At 48.7% G+C, this 23,131-nt stretch overlaps 2 protein-coding genes across 2 annotated transcripts in view; one reads left to right on the top strand and one right to left on the bottom strand.

Annotated features, from left to right (window-relative positions):
- Window positions 1-5,664, bottom strand: part of Ryr1 (ryanodine receptor 1) — a 60,982-nt gene extending 55,318 nt beyond the window's left edge. Inside the window, exon 1 of the mRNA XM_036203333.1 lies at window positions 5,480-5,664. Within this exon, the coding sequence (XP_036059226.1) occupies window positions 5,480-5,530 (51 nt within the window). The 5' untranslated portion in view covers window positions 5,531-5,664. The remainder of the gene's footprint in view (window positions 1-5,479) is intronic.
- An 8,424-nt stretch (window positions 5,665-14,088) lies between these two features.
- The window catches only part of Rasgrp4 (RAS guanyl releasing protein 4), a 15,235-nt gene continuing 6,192 nt past the window's right edge, over window positions 14,089-23,131 (top strand). The window contains exons 1-8 of the mRNA XM_036203202.1: window positions 14,089-14,202; window positions 16,594-16,778; window positions 17,664-17,769; window positions 17,891-17,953; window positions 18,841-18,972; window positions 19,089-19,242; window positions 20,693-20,866; window positions 22,496-22,612. Coding sequence (XP_036059095.1) covers window positions 14,180-14,202; window positions 16,594-16,778; window positions 17,664-17,769; window positions 17,891-17,953; window positions 18,841-18,972; window positions 19,089-19,242; window positions 20,693-20,866; window positions 22,496-22,612 — 954 coding nt within the window. The 5' untranslated portion in view covers window positions 14,089-14,179. The remainder of the gene's footprint in view (window positions 14,203-16,593; window positions 16,779-17,663; window positions 17,770-17,890; window positions 17,954-18,840; window positions 18,973-19,088; window positions 19,243-20,692; window positions 20,867-22,495; window positions 22,613-23,131) is intronic.

Below are 23,131 nucleotides of genomic sequence, written 5' to 3'. Positions count from 1 at the left end.
AATTCCCAGGATCCTGAGATACTCCTGCCTCAGCCCCTGGCGTAGCTAGCTGGAGTTACTGGTGTGTCTCCATGCCTGGCTTCACAGCGGGTAAGAGGAGTTTGGATTGGAGCCAAAATCTAGCTCCTCTCCTAACGAGGGAACACAGTGGAACGTGGAAAGTATCAACTTTCTTACAAGTTAAATGGGTTTTTTTATTTTATTTTTTTTGTTGTTGTTTAGTTTTTGTTTTGTTGGTTTTTTTGAGACAGGGTTTCTTTTTTTGTTTGTTTTTGGTTTTTTGGTTTTTTGAGACAGGGTTTCTCTGTGCAGCTTTGGCTGCTGTCCTGGAACTCTCTCTGTAGCCTAGACTGGCCTCAAACTCGCAGAGACCCGCCCGGCTCTGCCTCCTCAGTGCTGGGACTAAAGGCATGTGCAACACCACCCCCCGGCGGTTTTGTTTTGGCAGCAGAGTCTCAGGTAGCCCAGGCTGGCCTCAAATTTGCCTTGTAGCCAAAGATAACATTGAGTTCCTAACACTTCGGCCTGCACTTTCGAAATGCTGGGCTTCCGGGGGTATACCACGATGCCCCGCAAATTCTGTAGCAGAGGAAATTAGTTCAAGAAAGTTAGAAATGGAAATGGAACTGGAGGGATGGCTCAGTGGTTAAGAGCACTGGCTGCTCTTCCAGAAGACCCAGGTTCAATTCCCAGCACCTACATTATCTGTAATTTCTGTCCCAGGAAACCCAATACCTTCCTCCACCTCTAAAGGCACTACACTGATGTAGTACACAGACAAAACACCTATACACCTAAAATAAAGGTTAGAAAACATTTTTAAAGAAGGTAAGGCCAGGCGGTGGTGGCAGCACATGACTGTAATCCCAGCGCTCGGGAGGCAGAGGCAGGTGGATCTCTGTGAGTTCGAGGCCAGCCTGGGCTACCAAGTGAGTTCCAGGAAAAAGGCGCAAAGCTGCACAGGGAAACCCTGTCTCGAAAAACCAAAAAAAAAAAAAAAAAAAAAAAAAAAAAAAAGAAAGAAAGAAAGAAAAAGAAAAAAGAAAAGAAAAAAGAAGATAATACATCCTGCCGGAAATCACATGACCTCCAAACTCCCAAGCATGTCAGATAGACATGTTCTAATCCTGAGTGTCAATCCACATAGGCAGTCTTCAATCCTTTGCCCGACCCAGGAGGGGACAGAAGCATGGCCTAAAGATAATTGCTCTGTCTTGGTATCTCTGACATCTTGTTACATGCTGGGCATCTTAGTATCTATAGTAATTACATAACGTGAACATTATTTAGCAAGCATTTACTGGTTGTCATATGCTTGTCTTTTATTTAACAGACACTTATTGAGGTGCCTACCAGGCACTGTTTTAGGCACTGAATACACAGCATTGAATAAAGTAGAGAAACCTTGCCCCCAAGGAGCTGATATCCTCACCCGTAGATCATCCATAAACAGGTAAGTAAATACATAAGTTTATTGTTAGTGGTAGGTGTTCTAGAAAAAAAATAAGCCAGACTGATATAACAGAGTGGTATTAAGGCAAAGGAAACATCAGTAAGGGGGTGAAGCGACACCGCCTCTCCAAGAAGATGACCTTTGACCTTTGAGCCTTGTCCAAATAGAAAAGAAGCAGGACTGGTCATCTGTAGGGATATTCCAGAGAGACAGCCTATGCAGAGGCCTGTGGCCGGTGGGTGCAGGGGTGTTGAGGAATGGCAAGTGAGATGGGGTCGTGGGACCAGCAGGGATGAGGGATGCAATGAGGTCAGAGAGACACTTAGATGGGCCCTTGGAGTCCTTAGTGGATGGCTTTTTTCCTCTCTCTCCACATTTCCGGACGAGGAAACTGAGCTAGAGGAAAAAAATTAAAATCACTTTCCCAAGCAGAGAGAGCAAGTGAATGGCAAAACCAGGATATAAATCAGAACCGGGAATTTGATCATTACAGCAAACCTAAGCACACAGTACTGACGCCCACTCTCTCCTGCATGAGAGGGAAGAGAGGAGGAACCTGGCTTTAAATGCTGCTTGCAAAACCAGTTGAAATGATGCATACCTGTACTCTCATCCACTCCAGAAGCTGGGATAGAAGGATCACTTGGGTCCAGGAGTTCAAGACCAGCCTGGATAATATAGCAAGGCCCTATCTTGATAGAAAGAAAGAGAGAGACAGAGAAGGAAGGAAGATAGGTGGTAGATATATAGTAGCTAGATGATAGATAGATACATAGATGATAGGTAGATAGATAAATGATAGATAGGTGGGTAGGTAGGTAGGTAGGTAGGTAGTAGGTAGATAGATGATTGATTGATAGATAGATGATTGATAGGTAGATATAAATAGATAGATGATAGATGGGTAGGTAGGTAGGTAGGTAGGTAGATGATAGATAGATAGATAGATAGATAGATGATAGGTAGGTAGAGAGATAGATAGATGATAGATAGATAGATAGATAGATAGATAGATGATAGGTAGGTAGAGAGATAGATAGATGGCTAAGTGAGTAGGTAATTAGCAGATGAGGGACAGAGAAGAACAGAAAATACAATACAATAAAATAGTGTAATTTCCAAAGCCAGGCATGGTGGTACAATGCCTTAATTATTCCAACTATTTTAGAGGTGGAGGCAGGAGGACATGGAATTCAAGGTCAAGAGTAGCCTGAACTATATGAGACCCTGTCTCAAAAAAAAAAAAAAAAAAAAAAAGACAAACAAACAAACAAATGAAAAAAGTCAGCTTCCTTGTACCCCTGCGCTCCACTACCACGACTCCCATCCTTGAACCTGACCCAGTGATTTTGGGGTCTGCAGAGAACCTGCACTTTTAACCAGGCCCCTGACCTCTGGAGGTTCTGACCTGAGAGATCCCAGTGTGGACAGAGGTAGAGGTCACTATATTCAAAACAAGGGAAGTGATCTGAAGGGCTATTGCCAGCACCCTTAATAATCAAAGAAAATAGAACAAGAATAAGAAAATAACATGACCAGTCTGATATCAAGGTGAAAGTTGTTATTAAAAATAGGTGTGTCAAGATAGGTGTGGTTGTTCATGTCTTTAATCCCAGCACTCAGGAGGCAGAGGCAGGTGGATCTCTGTGAGTTCAAGTCCAGCATGGTCTATAAAGTGAGTATCAGGACAGCCGGAGCTATACAATGAAACCCTGTCTCAAACCACTTCCCCCAAAACAGGTGTATGTGACCATGCCTTTAATCCCAGTATTGGAGAAACAGAGGCAGGTAGATCTTATTGAATTTGAGGCCAGTCTGTAGTAGCAAAATATTGAAGACATGACTACCTCAGTGTGCACCAGGCAAGTAAAGATACAGGCAAACTGCAATATAGCCGTAAAACAGGATACCAATAAGTTCTGCTCAAAAGGAATTTGGGCTAGATACATGCTACATGTCAAAAATATCCTAAGCAGTAAGAGAGAAATGAACAGACACTGTCCGTGAAGCTCTAGTGGTGACTAGCAGGGTCTGTGATGACGGAAGGGCAGGGAGGCTGCTCTGAAGGGCAGGGGGGATTTTCTGGGGTACAGGAAGTGTTCTGTGCCTCAATTACCACGGTGGTTACTTGGTTTGCATACTATGTCAGAGACCACCTGTAAGTCCAGCCCTTGGGAGGTGGAGACAAGAGGATCAGGAGTCCATGGTCATCCTCAGCTATGTATCAAGTTTAAAGCTGGCTTTCAGAACATGAAACTGCCCCCTCTCAGAAAAGCTCTGAGGTTTGGTGACTGTTTTGAATTGGTAAAATTGGCTGCTTGTCAACTATGCCACCAAGTTGATGGGTCTTGAATTACTATGTTGCCCAGGCCAACCTTGGACTTTCAGTCCTCCAGCCTCGGCTTGCTGGACGATGGAACCATGGGTATATACCACCACACTCTGCTTTAAAGTTGGAATTTTCTTTTTGTTTAATAGCATCTATGAACATGTAGTACACGCCCTAGGTTGCAATACAGATTCTTTCTTACAAGTGGGATATGATTTTTAAAAAGGTTTTTTGGGGTTTTTTTTTTTTGTTTGTTTGTTTGTTTTTTGTTGTTGTTGTTTTTGAAGAAGGTACCACACAACCTCAGTAACACTGAGGAAAACAGACCGAGCCTAGGCCAGCCTGGCCTGACACTATCTACCCCAGCAAGCCTGGGCTTGATTCCCCCTGGTAAAAGCAAGACTTTGCCTCTCGGGCACTCAGAGATACCACTTCCTGGCCTTGACCTTGGGCAAGTTTACCACTTGGGGCTTGGTTTCCCTCAAACCTCCCAGGGAGATAAAGATAGGGCCCTACCTCAGAAGATAGGGCAGTGGGAATGTAATTAGATGCCTCGGGAGGCTGAGGCCTGGGCACTGGGCCTGGAGCAGGGTGACTGCTCAGGAGCTGGTAGCCACAGCCATGGGCTTATTAGGCTGTGGAAGGCCAAACCCATAGTGTAGGCGGGCTAAGGGGCTGGGGCTGCGGAGAGGCCCTCCTCCAGTGGCTTCCTATCCAGCTGTCGCCATCCTTCATTACCAGTCCCAGCTGTTTGTTCCTCCCTCCCAAGAAACCGGACCCAGCCTGCCAGGGTCCTATTCTGGGTCAGGAATGCTGCGTCAGCATTTCTGCGTGGATCCAGGGCCTGGGGGGAGAGGGACAGGGCAGGTCGGCAGACCGGTCCCAAAAGAGAGTCCCATGCTCACATACCAACCTCAGCCCCTAGGAGGGTATGGTATGAAGGACTAAGAAAGAGGCAGCACCCCTCCTTTGCCCCTCCCTGCCCCCTGCCCAGAGCCCAGAAAAGAGGGCTATTCTGGGAGAGACACCTGTTGTTCCAAGTCGCATCCCTGCCCCCAGCTGGGGATCAGAGATTCAGGGAGACAGGACCAGAGGGACAGCAAACCTCAGAGGGCTGAAGCCAAGGGACAAAAGACAGAGACATCACAAGACATACCACGGAGATGGGAGAGACATCACTCAGAAACACTGAGCAGACATAGTTATCCTCACCAAAACCAAGGAAAGAACATTCAAGATCCAAGAGACCCCCAAGGAGACCACCGAAGGAGTTGAAGAGAACAGTGTCGGCCAGCCCACCCCAGCCCCCTTCCCAAGAATTTAAATAGGTCAGAGCCTGGAGCAAGAAGGGAATAGGGCTAGGGTGGGGGTGGAGGACAGCTAAATTAAGCCCAAGAATTAGAACCACCTTCCTCAAGTGCCTGCTTCCAGGATGGCAGGAGGGGGTCCTCCCTCAGTGACCCCAAACCTCTCCTGTCAGGAGAGGGCAACTGAGGCTCTCCCCCTCCCCACCCCGTCCTCCCAAATCCTGCTAATTCTCTATGGTCAAAAAGGTGACGAGAAGACACAGACACGACCAAGTGGCGGCCACCCAAAGTGACCCGGATTTCAGAGACCACCAGCAAGACAGAGACAGAGAGATTCTAAGAGGTCAGCGAGAAATCCCCACAAAGCCTCCCAACCCAGACAAAGCGTACCGTCCGCAAAAACTGGACTTCGTCCTCTCCTTCTCCCCCTCCATCACCCATGATGGCAATCCCCCGTTGTCCCGGGCTAGGATCTGAGGATGGCGAGAGGGGGCTGCAGGTTGGGCGGGTGGGCTGAGGGAGGGCTGGGGTCGGAGACCTCGAGGGACACCAGAGGCACCCGCGAGGTAGATGGAACTGCAGGAAGCGAACTGGTGCGAGACCCAGATGCAAGGAGGTCCCCGCCCCCGCGACACCCATTGGGCCAGGATGGGATGGGCCACGCCCCTGTCCAGAACCCCGCCCACAGCACAAACTGTAGAAGACGTTCGCTCCCCTTGGTGTGGGTGTCTAGAAAGTAGCTGAGTGGTCACCGTGAGATGCCATAGTGTCTATCATGTATGTATTTATTTAGTCATTTATCTATCTCTCCCTCTCCCACCCTCTCTCTCTCTGAGAGTCTTACGAACTTCATAAGGCTGGCCTTAAACTGCATTTGTAGTCAAGGATGACCTTGAACTTCTGGCCACATCTGATTTATGTGGTACTGTGGTTCAAACCCTGGACGGTGTGCATGCTAGGTAATCATTCTGCCATTGAGCTACGTTCTCATCCTAGTTCTGATACTACATAATCTCACAGTTGTGCCTGGATGCGTACCACACCTACTAACTTAAAACACACACACAATTAGGGCCCGTCACAGTGGCACGGGCTTGTCATCCAAGCTCTGAAGAGGTTGAGGCAGAAGGATTGCAAATTTGGAGCTAGGGCTGCATAAAAAGACCCTGTCTCAAATCGGAAACAAAAGCAGGGCTCCAGGTGTGTCTCAGTTAGTAGAGTGCTTGTCTGGTTTACACAAAAACCTGGGTTCCAGCACATGAACTGGGTGTGATTGTGCATGTCTGCAATCCCAGTGCTCAGAAAGGTGGAGACAAGTTATCCGCAGCTACATAGCAAGTTTGAGGCCAGCCTGGGCTGCGTGGTACCCTATCTCAAAACAACGTGTGTGTGTGTGTGTGTGTGTGTGTGTGTGTGTGTGTGTGTGTGTTGTCCATCTGTCTGTCTGCCTGTCCGCCAGGCATCTGCCTCCCTAGTGCTGAGGTTACAGAAATGCGTCCCCGCCTCTGAACTAAAAACTGCCTTTTGAAAAAGTCCCAGCTGGTGTCTCTTACCCACCTGTTGCCTTTCAGGTGTGAGCTAAGATCTTTTTATTATCACTCATGTCTCACAACCCTGCTATTTTTGGCATCCTTAACAGCAGAAAATAAAACATGTGGCCTGCAAAGACATCCTAAATGTCCTGTAGTCCTCAAAGCAACCTTTGGGGGTCACACTTCCACCACACTCACAGTGTCTGAAGACAAAGACAGAGTTTGGGAGCTGGAGTCAGGCTCCTTGGACTGACCTGGGGATCTGGACCTAAATGTGGGGTTCCTAGCAGCTAGCCTTTGACATCTCCGTATTTGCATTTGATTTTTCTAATTTAGTCATGTGGTGGCATAAGCCTGTAACCCCCCAATTTAGGAGGTAAAGGAAAAAGATTAGGAATTCAAGATCAGCCCTAGTTACACAGTACATTTCAGGCCAACCTGAGCTACATGAAACTCTGTCTCAAAAGTACAAAATAAGAGCCAAGAGTTCCAGGCCAGACAAGCCTATATGTCTCAACATTAAATAAAATAAGAGCCAACAATTTGGCTCAGCTGGTGGGAGTGCTTGCCCCCAAGACTGATGACCTGAATTTGACCCCAGTAAGTTGACCTCTGATCTCCACATGGCATAGGCAACCTCTTCACACACACACACACACACACACACACACACACACACACACACACACACCATTTTTTAATGTAATTTAAATTGTTTTTAGGGGCAGGAGAGAGCTCAGGAATTAGGAGCACATCTGCTCTTGCAAACGACCTTGGTTTCATTTCTAACACCCATATGGTGGCTTACAACTATTCATATCTCCAGTTCCAGGAGATCTGATACCCACTTCTGACCTCCTCAGGCACCGGACCAAATGCCCATACACATAGCCTTAAATAAATCCTGAAAGATAGGGCTGGAGAGATGGCTCAGAGGTTAAGAGCACTGGCTGTTCTTCCAGAGGTCCTGAGTTCAATTCCCAGCAACCACATGGTGGCTCACAACCATCTGTAATGAGATCTGGTGCCCTCTTCTGGTGTGCAGGCACACATGCAGGCAGAATAGTGTATATATAATAAATAAACAAGTCTTAAAAAAAATAAATCTTTAAAAAAATCTGAAAGATAAACTAAGGCAGGGGTGGGGTGGGGTTAGATTAGTAGAGGGCTTGCCTAGCATGTGCAGAGTCTTGGGTTCAATCCCCAACACCATATATATAAACCATAAGAGGGGGTGACCATGGGAGGGGGGTGACCATGGGAGGGGGGTGACCATGAGAGGGGGTGACCATGAGAGGGGGGTGACCATGAGAGGGGGGTGACCATGGGAGGGGGGTGACCATGGGAGGGGTGACCATGAGGGGGGTGACCATGGGGGGGACCATGAGAGGGGGGTGACCATGAGGGAGGGGGTGACCATGGGGGGGGGAAGCTGAGAATCTCCAGAGCTTGCTGGCCTGCTAGCCTGTGTGTAGAGGTGAACACTGAAGAGGCCCTGCCTCAGCCAAGGCAGAGAGTTAGGATGACACCGAGGTTGTCCTCTGCCCTCCATACATACACTGCAGCATGCACACCTACAGTAGCATACATGAACACACATCACACACACAATTAAAACCAGTATTCTATAGTTCAACAAAACTATTAATAAAGTGTTTTCTAATGCGGATGTTGCTTATTAAACACTGGTAATAATACACTTGTATGAAATGGCATCTTAAGTTTGTATTACTTTTTTTTTTTTAGATAGAGTCTTACTGAGTAGCCTAGATTTAAACTCATGGAGATCCTTCTGCCTCTGCCTCCTGAGTGCTGAGATTAACAAGTTATATTACATTATTAAATGATATAATCCAGTACATTATATAGTTATATATATATATATATATATATATATATATATATATATATATATATACATATATATTGCTTATGTATGTTGTTATATATATATTGTGGAACTATGCATTATATCATAGGATATTAACAGTGTTTCTTAGCTCTTTAGCCATCTCTACGTTGTAAGGCTTTTCGCTGTTGCTTTCTGGACACCTGGTGGGTGGCCACGGTGGCTTTGAGGGACTTCTTTCTGCTTATCCACCCCTTCCTTGGGGTGGACACCTAAGCTGCCTCTTGCTCCTATAACTATCCTTGCAGGTATCACCTGACATGGTAAATGCACATTGTCACCTTGACTGGATTTAGGAATGCTTGGGAAGGCCAAGCCTCAGGAGTGTCCGGGACAGCATGTGCAGATGGTTTAACTGAGGAAGACAGATTCAGTGTCTCCAAATAAATAAAAAGGAGAGAGCAAGCTGGAGAACAGCATTCATTTCTCTCTGTGTCCTGCTTTTGGATGTAGCATGACCAGCTGCCTCCTGCTCCCTCAATGGTGGTCGGGACCATCACAGTAGAACCAGAACAAACCCTTCCTTACTAAGTTCCTTGCATCAGATAGCTCAATAATAGGAAAAGTGAAGAGAGACATCTTTTTATGGAGTTGACACCATTTTGGCGTGCACTCTCCAGAACTAGAGTGCTAGGTGAAACACAGTTCCTTTATAAGCAACCTGGGGAGTGGTACCTGCTGTCACCATGCAACAATTCCAGTCTCCCTCTCCCAACCTCCACTTGGCATCTTCTCATCTGTGTGAGGTGGGGGTTACATGGGTGCACGTTGCTGTGGATGAGCATGCGTGCACGTGTGTATGGAGGACAAAGACCACCTTAGGCACTGTTCTCAGCTGGCCTGGGGCTCACCATCAGGATAGGCTGGATGGCCAGCCAGTCCCCAGGATCTACCCATCTCTGCTTCCCCAGCACTGGCATATAAAGCATTCCTCGCCTGGCTTCTTGGGTGGTTGCTGGAGCTTGAACACAGGTCCTCACACTTGTGTGGTGAGCTGTTTACTGACTGAGCCATTTCCCCAGCTCCCTGACTACTAAGGTTTAACAGATTTATAGGCCAACTTGCAGTCACTAGTCAGTATCAATGATTTCTAGTATTTTCTCTGGGAGCTGTCAGAAATTTGGGAGTCATTGCGACCTGATCGTCCTCTTTGCCCACTTTCTTTTTTTCCTATTTGTCTATTTCTTGTTGTTTTTAGTTTTGATTGCTTACTGTTTGAGACAGTGTCAACTATGTAACCTGAGCTAGCCTCAAACACCTGATGTTCCCGCCTCAGTCCCCCAAGTAGTGAGATGACAGGCTTGCTGGAGAATCACATTCTTCCTTCTGAGCTCTGGAATTACACAAAAGCTACCGTATCCACCCAGTATTTATGTGGATTTGGAGGATCAAAACTGGTGCATGCTTGCTGTTCCCCAACAAGCATTGTCACCATTACAGTATCTCCCCAGCCACCACACTTAGCTTTAAAAAAAAAAAAAAAGAAAATGAGTGTGTGTGTATCATCTAGAGGATGCTGCATCCCCTGGATCTGGAATTCCAGGCCACTATGAACGACCTGACATTGGTGTGGGATTGGGGGTGGGGAGATACTGAACGCTGGTCCTCTACAAGAGCAATAAGGGCTCTTAACCACTGTGAAAGTGTTTGAACCACTGAGCCATCTCTGCAGCCCCTATACCCAGCTTTTTATATGAGTGCTGGGGATCCAAACTCAGGTCTTCATGCTTGGACAGCAAGTGCTCTTATGCCCTGAGCAAGCCCTCCAGCTGATTTTCTATTGGAGTTGCTCTCCTTGTGTCTTGACTTACAGCTGTTCTTTTGACCTTCTAGATACTTTCTGGAATTTTAACATTGCAAACACCTTTCCCCTCCAGCCAGCTAATATTGGTGCCTCATGGAAAGAAATCTACTCTGATGCTATCAAATGCACGCGCTTCCCCGGTGTGGGTCTCTGCTCTTTTACTCAGAGGCTCTTCCTTTGTGGTCACCATGTTCTTAGAGGTGGGAATGATCATCCAGTGGGCCTTGAAGGCTGAGTGTTTATGCACAAGTACCAAGGCCCTCTTGCACCTCCTTCTTTGGAGGCTTTTCTGCATCCCTAGGGCTTGGAGATACTCTCACACTGGAGGCTAAGCTGGTGCTGGGGGAAAGCGGCGGGCCTCTGTGTCATTGAAGGACTGCACTGCTGGAGACACAGGAAGGCAAAGAGCTGGGAAGAGAGGGGGCACCAAACCAGGGCACTTCATTTGATGGGAGAACTAAAGTAGGCCTTCTTGGCTATGTAAAAAGATACCCAGCGGTGACCACTTTCAGTGAAAAAGAAAGGATCAAGCATACTCTCCTGAAAGTGCTGTTTCATTGAACCCACTTAAAGTACTAGGTTTGGCAGGATCCTTCTCCTATGACCCATTTATTCTACTCCTGGACACTGACCTACAGAATTGCAGGCTCTATGTTCACCAAGAGCGGAATGCTTGAGTAGTCCCACCAGGGCTCAGTGGGAGAGCACCCGCTGGAATGTGCAGGCTCTAGGTTCCATCATGGTGTGGTAAGAACAAATGCATTTGGGGGAGTGGTAGCACACACCTGGAACCCCAGCGCTTGGAAGGTGGAGGCTGGAGGATCAGGCATTCAAGGCCATCCTTCTCTTACATTGCAAGTTCAAGGACAGCCTAAGCTACCTGAGCCTGTCTCGGAACACAAAACAGCCCTCTCCTGGCAAAACATATCAGTGTTTTGCCTGCATATATGTGCGTCTATTATGTGCATACGTGGTCTCTCAGAGGCCAGTAGAAATTCTCTGAAACTAGAGTTAATTAAGTCAGTTTGGGGCCATCATGTGTGTGCTGAGAATTGCACTTGGGGCCTCTGGAGGCCCACTGTGCCATCCTTCCAGCCCTGAAATGTGCTGTTTTTAACAGAGCCAAGAAAGCAACTCAACTGTCCATTGTAAGAAAATTGATGAACCAGTCATGCACTAGTACAGATGAAAGACAACACAGTAACACAAAGCGTGTGAGTGTATCCAAATAAAATAACATGGTTAACACTAACAAAAGCAGAAAGATGGATGGAAGAAACCTGACACAACCCATGAGTGCATGCACAAACAGTACTTTTTAAGATGTGTTTTTATTATTTTTTTAATTATGTACAGGTATTTGTGTCTGTACGTGAGTGCGTGCCAATACCTTTAGAGGACAGGGCATTAGATTCCCCTGGAGCTGGAGTTACACATGGTTGTGAATTGCTGAATGTGGGTGCTGGGACCTGAACTCCAGTTCTCCACAGGAGCAGCCAGTGCTCTTAACTGCTGAGCTGTCACTCCAGCCCCTCAGTAAGTTTTAAAGCAGATCAAACTACTCTGTTACAAATGAGACTGCAGATAAACGGTGGGAGGCAGTGATGGGAGACAAGGGAACCAAGAGAGATTAAAATGTTCCGGAGTCATTTGACATTTTTGGTTTTGGAATTTTTTTGGGGGGGGGGGGTTAGCCCCAGTCTAGAGCTATGTAGACCAGGTAAGTCTTGATACAGCCCTGTCTCCCCTGACCCCACCAAAGGTGCTAGGATTAAAAGTATGTGAGCCACCACAATTGGACTGTCTTGTTTCGTTTGTTTTTCAAGACAGGGTCTTACTATATAGCCCTGGCTTTCCTGGAACTTACTTTGTAGCCCAGGCTGGCCTCAAACTCATGGAGCTCCTCTTGGCTCTGCCTTCTTTCTGAGTGTGTGTGCCACCACCACCTGGCTCCCCCCCCCCCCCCCCCCCCGCAGAATCTCTTGTAGATTAGGGTGGCTTCAAACTCAACAAGTAGCAGAGGATGACCTAGAACTCCCAATCATCCAGCATCACCTCAAGCACTGGAGATTAGAGGTGTGTAACACTAGGCCTAGCTGATGCCCTGTCCTTGATGTGAGCATGGTGGGGGTTTCCTCAGCCAGTGACAATTCTTCAGCCTAATTTCAGTGTGTACTCTTTTTTTGGTACTTCAATTAAAATTATGTCAAGCATGACACATTTAGATAAAAGAACAAAACATACATACACAAGAGTAAAGTCCGTTTCCATGGGTACAAAACTATATTATATATACAGGAAACGGTTGAGACAAAACCGAATAATGTATTGTGTATAGTACTGTTCACAGAGCCTAAGAGGAGCAGCGGAAAGGGATAGGGCTTTAAAACAGTCATTCTGGCACAGGCAGGCAGATCCCTGAGTTTGAGGCGAGCCTGGTCTACAGAGGTAGTTCCAGGACAGCCAGGGCTACACAGAGAAACTGTCTTAAAAACAAAAAACTAAAAAACAAGACAATAACAAAACCCAGTCATTTTGTCTGTTTTAAAACTGTATGAAGGGGCTGGAAAGATGGCTCAGGGTTTACCTCTATCAGTAACATTTTTATCAAAAGATAACCTTGGGAGTGAAGGATGCGGCTCAGCTGATAAAGACTTGCCTAGGACACACAAATCCCCAGGTTCGGACCCAGCACTATGTGAACCAGGCATGGTGAGCCACAGCTGCCATCTCAGCACTTGGGAGATGGAGGTGGAAGTTTATCCTCAGCTACAAAGAAAATCTGAGGTCAGCCTGTTCTACATGAAAAATTTCTTGAAACATACACACACACACACAGAGAGAGAGAGAGAGAGAGAGAGAGAGAGAGAGAGAGAGAGAGAGAAGGAAAAAAACCCTACCACAACAAAAACCAGTGCAGTGCACTGAGTTAGTAACGAAGTGATAACCAAGGTGCTGCCCTTCTCCTGCTGAAGACCTCAACACTCATGCCACGTGGTTCACAACTGGCAACTGCCCGGAACTCAGCTCCAGGGGGATCTGAGGCTTTTAGCCTCCTCTGGGGCACCTACCAGCACTTGTGAGCACACAGCCACATGCAGACCCACACAAACACATGATTAAAAGTGAAAATAAAATACAACAAAAGGCGAGTATACCTTTAGAAAAAAATAAATAAATAAAAACCCCAAAACCTTAGAGAAGTAGATGGTACACAGTAGGCGCTACATAAAGGCTTTACAAAAAAAAAAATAATAATAACATGAAAATGTTTTCCAAGTATAGATGGTGTCCTTCAAACCAGCCATGCTATTCACAGCTGTAATCCTAGCATGGGAGGGGGGAGCTGAAGCAGGAAATTTGCTGTGAGTACGAGGCCAGCCTGAGCTCCATGAGAGTCTGACTTTAAAAAATAAAGTTAAATTAAAAAAGAAAGAAATACAGACTTTTCCTTTGAGCCTGTGCTTTTACATAAATATCAGTCAAACTTTTTAAAGCTGCTGCTGCTGCTGCTGCTGCTGCTGCTGCTGGTGATGGTGGTGGTGGTGGTGGGGTGTGTGTGTGTATGACAGACATGGGGAAGATAAGGAGATAACTACAGAGACAGCTGAGGAGGGTAGGCAGTACCGGAAACCTCAGCAGTCAGGGATCCCCACGAGGGGGGAGGGGAGCCTTTGGTCTCTCCCCAGCCTCTTCCTTCCCCCTGGCCTGGGGGTGGATGGGGAGGGGCAGTTCCTCTTTCCTTCCTAAACACTGTGGACGCCACAGCTCCTAGGGGGCTGACAATCTGGCCAGAGAAGGAACAGGATCACATTCCTGTCAGGACCCCCACCCCTCCAAGAAACATGAACCGGAAAGACAGCAAAAGGTAAAATGACCCTCCCCAAGGAGACCTGGGAGAGCCAAAGTCTTGGCACCCCTGGCTGTGAGGAGGTTGGGGGGACAATATGAGAAGGGACGCCCCCACTCCTCCCAGATGGGGCTCTCATGGGACAGAGGGGTGAGATGCTTCAGCGAGCTGAACACCTGAGTCTCCGTTATTGCTGTTGTCTCTCTGGAGTTTGAGCTGTCCTGCCTTCCTCCATTCTAGCTCCCTCAGCTGGTTGCCTATGTCTTCCCTGGGGTCTTCCCTGTCCCCTATTATGGTCACTGCCCCCCTGGACTGGAAACTCCAGGCTCCTGCAGGACTGTGTCTCAGGAGAGAGATTTGTGACGTAGGTCTGTGCAGGCTCCCTGCCTCTTAAACCACTCCAGATGCAAATGGGGGGGGGGGGGGCGCTGACGCTCTGCAGGTTAGGGTCAGGTGGCCTCCTGTGCCAGCAGGGTGGGAAACAGGCTTTTGTCTTTGGCATAAGGAAAGATGGTGCAGGGCCCCCAGTCTCGTTAGCATGACCCTGATGGGCAAAGGGGTTCCCTACTCCTACTCAGCAACACAGTGAGAGAATCCTAGGTGCCTCGGTTCCTGGCTGTGTGGCCTTAGGTAAGTTACTGGACTACTCTGTCTCAGTACCCACTTGTCAGAATTATTGTGGGTATCACTTTAGAGGGGCATGGGGGGCTTGGAAAGCCCTGGATCCACTCCTAACGTTTTAGATTCTCAGGCCTGTCATGGGGCCTGAGAAGCTGTGCTTGTACCGAATGCCGGTACTTGGTACTTGGTGTGGGCACCTGAGAAATGCTGATTGTTTACAGAGTGCTCAGCCCCTGGGCCACTTCTTAGTGCCCGGCAAATGTCCATTATTAGTTAACCTTTAACAGCTATATTAAGCCCTTATGATGCTGCAGGGGACATGGCAGATTTATTTTAGGGTGCCCCTGTTTGTGTTTTCACACCCACACTATGCTGAAGCCTGGCTGCTTTCTCCTGTCTTTTTTTTTTTTTTTTAAATTGTGTCTTGCTCTGTAGCCCAGGCTAGATTCAAACTTGCACCCCCCCTGCCTCAATCTCCCAGGCTGCTAGAATTACAAGATAGCTTTCTCTTCACATCTCAATGTCTGTGTCCCCACCAGCTGGGCTCCTTTGAGGAGCCAGGCTTATTAAGCCTGGGGAAAATCCAAGGATGACTCTACTTTTTCATAAGAAGAAACCAAGAGCTAGAAAGTCATTGAGTAACTTATAAAAAGGCACATGGCCATGGGAAATTTCTAGAACCCAGTTTTGAATGACTCTGAAGGCTAGAATCTAACCCTCCCTCTGTCCCTCCCACATCACCCCTTCTCCCCACCTGGGAGAGACACCTAAGGAGGCACAAGACAGGAAAGGTTATTTTTAAACTTTCCTTGAAGCGGCAGTGGCCCCAGGGACCCTGCCTACCTCTGAAGAGCCCAGGAGAAGTTCCGGTACTTCCTCTCTGGGCTCCAAATGTGGAGGAACAGGCTAAGGCTAAGACTCTTGTGCGTGTGAAGGTGAGCTTGGATGAGGGGTCTGCTGCCTTACAGGGGCAGGATAGATTCCAGAGGTCTGACTACATGAGTCGGCTCCGTCCCTGGGCCACACAAGTGTGACTCCTAGACTCTAGAAGTCGTTCTGGCTCTGGCAGGAAGGAGGCAGAAGGCCAACTCATGGAATACCTTGTGTGCACTGGAGTTGGTCCCAGGGTCATTTCTTGGGTTCCCTGAAATCTCAGGATGAATCTTGGGGGTCTGCTTACAGCAAATTTCTCCTGTGATGCTTTGGGGCTGTATCGTCAAGGGAACTTGAAGAGAGGTGAGCATAACAGAGGGTAACAGGAGAGACAAAACACTCAACAACTACGTGTGTTATCCTCTGTATGTGAGACCTATATATATGTGCACACACACATACTTGCACACACACATACGTGATATGGAAGCAGAATGATGATATTCGGGAAAGGGAAGGAACCAACGAGATGAAGGAGGGCAAATGGGTGACAAATAGGGGCAAGGTACAGGTACAATGATACATATTATGTGTGAAAAATGTCACAATGCAACCCACTGTTTTGTACACCAACTTTAAAAACAATACAAGGAATAAGTCAATGCCTAGAGGAGTGAGCTAAGCTTTTGGAAGGCCCTTGGTCTTGGGTCTTTGATCATGATTGCCTGGGGCATCTGAAATATTTTGGGGTTTATCGCCCATGAGTCCCTAGTGGGTAACCCTGGGCCTTGCTCTATGAGAACTTTGGTCCATGGTGCCTAGAAGCATTGGGGCCAAGAGGAATTCTAGGCGTGTACTTGGAGGAAGGGGCTCCCATGATGCTTTGAGGTGGGGCTTTTGTGTGTGTACCTACAGGAAGTCTCATCAGGAATGCTCTGGGAAGGCAGGAGGACGAGGTCGGCCACGACAGGCCCGCCGCCACAAGACGTGCCCTACCCCCCGGGAAATCATCAAGGTTATGGCGTCCATGAATCTGGGGGTGCTGAATGAAGGCAGCTGCAGTGAAGAGGAGCTACTGGAGAAATGTATCCAGTGCTTCGGTAAGCATCCCTCCCCAGCCCGGCCTAAGGGCCAGCTAAGCACTCCTGTCAGCTTCCCTGGAGGGTTAGAAAGTTGGTGAGTGGGGTGAATTCTTTACTTAAATGACCAGAGAGTGCTTGGGTCTGGTGGCGTAGATTTGAAGGTTCAGGCAGGAGGAGAAAGTTCCAGGCCTAGCTGGGTGATATGGCGCACGCCTTTAATCCCAGCACTCGGGAGGCAGAGGCAGGCATGGATTTCTGTGAATTTGATGCCAGCCCAGTCTAAATAGGGAGCTCCAAGCCAGCCAAGGCTACATAGTGATATCCTGTCTCAAAAAAATGAATTAAGAGAGGGATGGAGTGACAGGTTAGTGATTAAAATCACGTAAGTCTTTGCAGAGGGCCTGAGTTTGGTTCTCAGGACCTTCGTCAGAAGGCTTACATGAACATGTAACTCCAGCTCCAGGGAACCTGATACTCCTGGCAGGAGAGGGCTTCTGCATGCATGTGAACAAACCCCCCCCCACACACACACACAATTTAAAACAATAAAAATCAATCTTAAAAGATCAAAGAAGTTGGGTAGTGGTGGCGCACACCTTTAATCCCAACACTCGGGAGGCAGAGCCAGGCGGATCTCTGTGAGTTCCAGGCCAGCCTGGGCTACCAAGTGAGTTCCAGGAAAGGCGCAAAGCTACACAGAGAGACCCTGTCTCAAAAAACCAAAAAAAAAAAAAAAAAGTTCAAGGAAAACACCTTGAGATAATTGAAGGCAAGGAACCAAACTCATGCCGTCCCATGCACCTGACAAATGAGAAAGCCATAGTGCTTGCCCAGGTTCCTCCAGGACATCACAGGTAGAACCAACAGCCTGTCCACCCAGTCGGACTCTCCTCCCTTCTCCAGACTCAGCTGGCAGCCTACGCCGTGGAGACCACATTCTCAAGATGGTGCTTATGATGCACAGCTGGGTGCTGCCATCCTCAGACTTCGCTGCCCGGCTGCTGACCTCATATCCTCCCACAACCGTGATCTCCATCTAGAGGGTTGAGGGCAGACCTGTAAACTCTTGGGAGAAGGAAGGGCACAGTGGGCAAATGGGATGCTGGAAAACAGCCTTGACTAGAACTCAAGTACCAGAAGGCTGCCAAAGATGCACAGGAGCTAAGACAGCTGCAGATCTGTTACCTGGTCAGGTAGGGCTGGGCCAAGACCCCCAACCCCATGAAACACCTCTCCAAGACCCCTCAGCCCAACCCCCCCCCGTACACTCAGCCCCATTTTCTAAAATCTCACACTAAGAATCGGTGTGATAACTCATGCCTGTAATCCTGTAATGCATGAGATAGCCTGAGGTAAAAGGATCTCCTCAAATTTAAGGCTAGCCTGGGCTATAGAGTAAGGCCTTCATCTAAAAAAAAAAAAAAAAAAGTTACAAAAAATCCCATGCTAAAACACCATCGCTGGGACTGGACGACCCTGCAGTTAAGAGCACTGGGCTGCTCTTTCAGAGGACCTGGACTCAGTTCCTAGCACCCACACGGTGGCTGATAACTCCAGTTCTAGGGGACCCAGAGCTGTCTTCTGGCCTCCTCTTCAGGCAGCCTCCTCTTCAGGCACACATGGTACATATACATGCATGTAGGCAAAATACTCGTACGTACAAAATGAAAATAAATCTTTCAAGACAATTTAAAAACCACCCCTAACCTAGTTCCTGAGACCACTGCCCCCTGCTCCTTAGAACACACAGTTCTTGGAGACCCAGAACCCCATAGACTCTCCTTGGTGATATTGCCCAAATCTCCAAATCTTACCCCCACCTAGTTCCTGGCACCCCTACTGTCTGGCTTCCCAATCCTGTTTTTTCCTATCCTGTTTTAAGAATCTGAGCCCCCCAAGTCCTACCTTAGACATCTCCCCATCTTCTGAGTCACTCCTCTAAATCCTGACTCCAGAAAACCCATACACATGTAAATGCCCTTAGTTCCCCATATGTGTAATCCTTAGCCTCTGGCCCCTTACAGAGGTCTCTTTACCTACCGCCAGCCCAAGTTGATCTCCTGTCTCTGACCCCTCCCAGGTACTGGCTGACCCATCACCCTGAGGCAGTGCACCAGGAGCCCCATCTGGAGGAAGTCATAGGTCGGTTTTGGGCCACTGTAGCTCAGGAGGGCAACTTGGCCCAAAGGAGCCTAGGAGATGCCTCCAACCTGTGAGCCAGCCCTACCCTTCTCCCCTGGCCCCACCCTATCCTGCCCACACCCACCATGTCCCCCCAAACCCTCAACTCTTGAGCCACTCCAATAACATGTCCATCTTGGCCTCCAGACTGAGTCCCGGAGGACCTGGCCCCCCACCTCTCATGAGCAGCCCAGGCCTGGGCAAGAAGCGCAAAGTCTCCTTGCTGTTCGATCACCTGGAGTCAGAGGAGCTGGCTCAACACCTCACTTACCTCGAGTTCCGGTCCTTCCAGGCCATCACGGTGAGTCTGCCACTAAGCAGGTAACAGAATGGGGGTGGGGTGGGGGTGTTCCTGGCATAGGCATCCATGCGGGGTTGTAGATTTATCGTGTTTGTGAGATGTGGTGGTTAACAGGAAAAACTTGCAGGAATCAGTCTTCTCTTTCTACTACCATCTGAGTCCCAGGAATGCAGCTCAGTGCCTTTTGTCCATTGAGCCACTGCAGCCCACTACCCCCACTCATTTCTTACTTCCTGTCTGCCCCGTTGTTTGGAGACAGGAGTCTCATGGCCTCCAACTACATAAGCAAGGATGACTTTGAACTCAGGTCCCCCACATCTCGAGTGCTAGCATTACAGATGTGTACCAACACAACCGGTTTCTGCAGTGCTAGACGTCCTACCGAGGAGCTATGGCCCCAGCCCTCCTCAGCGCCTCCTTACCTAGCTTTGAAACAGTTTGCCCACCTCTCAGGTGCCCACTCATAAGGTGGAGACCACACCACTTCATAGGTGGCTGATGGAATGACAGGGCCAGTTGAGAAGTGCTCACTGCAGTGTGGTGTGTTGGCACTGAGCTAAAACCCTCGTGCTTGTGAGGCCGATGCAGGACATAGAAAATTTAAGGCCAGCTTGGATTACAGGAGACCCAGTCACAAAACTACCTATAGCAATAGACCCACATAGTTACGTGGTCAGAATACTTTATCAGTTACTCATGTGTCCACCAAGCATGCCAGTTTACCATGCCTCAGCTCCCCCTACATACAGATAAAAATTAAAATGAAGCCAAGTGGTGGTGGCGCACGCCTTTAATCTCAGCACTCAAGAGGCAGAGGCAGAGGCAGGCAGATCTCTGTGAGTTCAAGGCCAGCCTGGTCTACAGAGCGAGTTCCAGGACAGCCAGGATAACACAGAGAAAAAAACAAACAAAAAAATTAAATTAGAACGGGGTATTAACAGTTCCTACCCCAAAGACCAGTACATGGTTAGAGTTAACAGTATCTGAGGAAAACCTTTGCATTCACTGTATTTCACTTCCCTAAAGGCAACTGCATGTTCTATGTTGAAATATATCAGCTGCTAACATCTAGACATTGTTTTGGAGGAAAGTGGGGACCTGGTTCCTTTAGAGGACAGATTTCCAGACTGAGCTGTTGTGAGTGTGTGTGTGTGTGTGTGTGTGTGTGTGTGTGTGTGTTGTGTGGTGGACATGAGTGGTGCGTACATATTACTGAGTAGAACAAGTAGAAGCTGCTTTCAAGTCCTCTTTCCCACACCTCCCTTTGCTGACCACGCCCCGGTTATGCACATAATAATGAGCACACAGACTGGACAAGATGATATCAGGGACCTACGGTAGCCTGAGGGGAGCCTTAGACCAGACTATGCTAGGATGTTAGAAGTTGGGACTGCCAGGAAGATGGCATGTGAGGAGCACTATGACCCAAGCTGACCAATCTCGTCCTCAGCCCCAAGACCTGCGGGGCTATGTCTTGCAGGGCTCAGTGAGGGGTTGTCCCGCTCTGGAAGGTTCTGTGGGTCTGAGCAACAGTGTGTCCCGCTGGGTGCAGGTCATGGTGCTAAGCCGTCCTGGGCCTGCACAACGTGCCCAGGTACTGGACAAATTTATTCATGTGGCGAAGGTAAGCCCCTGCCTGACCACCCAGTCTTTCTGTTTGTGTCTGCCCCACCCCTCTGCTTTTATTTCTGAAACAGGGTCTCTCTGTATAGTCCTGTCTGCCCTGGAACTTGCTATGTAGACCAGGATGGCCTCAAATTTAAAGAGATCTGCTTGCCTCAGCCCACCAAATACTGAGACTAAGGATCTAGCTGTGACTTTGATGTCACAGAGTCAAACCATGCGTGGCCTCACCTGCTGGCTCTATAATGAGGAATTAGCACCGTTTTCCAAGCCCCAAATCAAATTCTATCCCCCAGTGCCAAGAAAGGATCCTTTCCATGTCTTCACTCTGTGTCTCCAGTCCTCAGGCCCCCTGGGTGTCTTTGGACAGTGACTGTATCACTCTTAGATACAAAGAGACTTAGTCTAATGGCTCTGGCCCTGAGCCCTTGAGTCAGCCTCCCCTCCCTTCTGGGAAAAGGGAAGCCCTGTGGTCTGGCCTCTTTGAGTATCTCCAAAGCAGATTACGCCCTTCCTTATGAGCCTTCCAACACTTTGCTTCCTCTTGCTTGGCTATTTCTTTCAGTACTGGGGATTGAACCCAAGGCCTCCTGCACCCTTAAATAAGTCCTCTACCACTGAGCCACACCCCAGCCCCTCACTGGGGGATTCTAGGCAGGGGCTCTACCACTGAGCCACACCCCAGCCCCTCACTGGGGATTCTAGGCAGGGCTCTACCACTGAGCCACACCCCAGCCCCTCACTGGGGATTCTAGGCAGGGGCTCTACCACTGAGCCACACCCTAGCCCCTCACTGGGGGATTCTAGGCAGGGGCTCTACCACTAAGCCACACCCCAGCCCCTCACTGGGGGATTCTAGGCAGGTGCTCTACCACTGAACCACACCCCAGTCCCGCACTGGGGGATTCTAGGCAGGGGCTCTACCACTGAGCCACACCCCAGCCCCTCACTGGGGGATTCTAGACAGGGGCTCCACCACTGAGCCACACCCCCAGCCCCTCACTGGGGGATTCTAGGCAGGGGCTCTACCACTGAGCTATATCTTGCTCTTTAGACCTGGGAACAGGTCTGGCATCACCCTGAGGCCTCTTGGCCTGAGCATCTTCTGGTTGGTACTGCCTCACCTCTCTCCACAGTGACCTCCACCCTTCAAGCTTAGAAGAGAGAAAGAGAAAGGGTTCCCCTGCTGCCCTGTGGACCTCATGCTTGTTTTACCCTCCCACCACTATTATCCCTCCAGTTCTACCTGGTACCCACCTCGCAGGCACAGTCACGCCTTCACCTGTGTGACCCTCGTCTGTGTGAGCTGTTTGACCCCTAGAAGCCTGATACGTTTCTGGATTCTCTACACATGGCTGGCACACACCTGTCTGTTCTCCGAATCTGCCCAACAGTATCTGCCTGGCACCTTGCCACCCTGATGCGTTTCTGAATTCTCTACACATGGCTGGCACACACCTGTCTGTGCTCCGAATCTGCCCAACAGTATCTGCCTGGCACCTTGCCACCCTGACCCACTCATCTGCTCACACCTGGTCCACACTAACACATGACTGGAACCCCTAAGTCAGTACCCCATCCTGCTGCTGTTCTGTGGCGCCTCCTACCTCTGCCCTTACCTCCCTTCCAGAGGCTTCGCCAGCTACAGAATTTCAACACACTGATGGCAGTCACTGGGGGCCTGTGTCATAGTTCCATCTCCAGGCTCAAGGACTCCCACACCCACCTGACCCCCGACAGCACTAAGGTAACCCCCTTGACTCCCCCGAACCTTCACACATCACTCCCTAACTGCTGTAAGCCCTTACTCAAGGGCTCTGGAGCCATTCTCTCACCCATCCCGGGGTCTGGTTGGGAGAGCTGAATCACAGGTTCCGGATACAATAAATAGTTAATAGTTTAAAGTAAATGACACAAATATTAATCCCTTGAATCCCCACAAGGCCACCCAAGTCTATCTAGGTGATGAGGAATGGTTGATTGCACATTCCTAGTAACTTAGGGCCAGATGTAGGTCCTAAGCCCATAAACCCATCAAGACTGTCTTAGCTCTGAGACCTTGGTTCCCCTATCCAGGACAGCAGTTCCTAGGCACAGTGGACACCCTACTCTTCTTAGGGAAAAGAGGCTGTGGCACCCCTCTTCTTCAGAAGGAAAGCACGGGCAAGTGCCATTAAACAGTGCCGAGCTTTCCAAAGTAACTCCCAACTGAGATGGCGGAGGCTAACAGGAGATGGACCTGAATGAACTAGGGGTTGATGGCAAG

Source organism: Onychomys torridus, chromosome 1 (assembly GCF_903995425.1).
Source record: "Onychomys torridus chromosome 1, mOncTor1.1, whole genome shotgun sequence".
Lineage (NCBI taxonomy): Eukaryota > Metazoa > Chordata > Mammalia > Rodentia > Cricetidae > Onychomys > Onychomys torridus.
The sequence above is the reverse complement of the archived record's forward strand: the minus strand, read 5'-3'. Positions and strand labels throughout refer to the sequence as shown.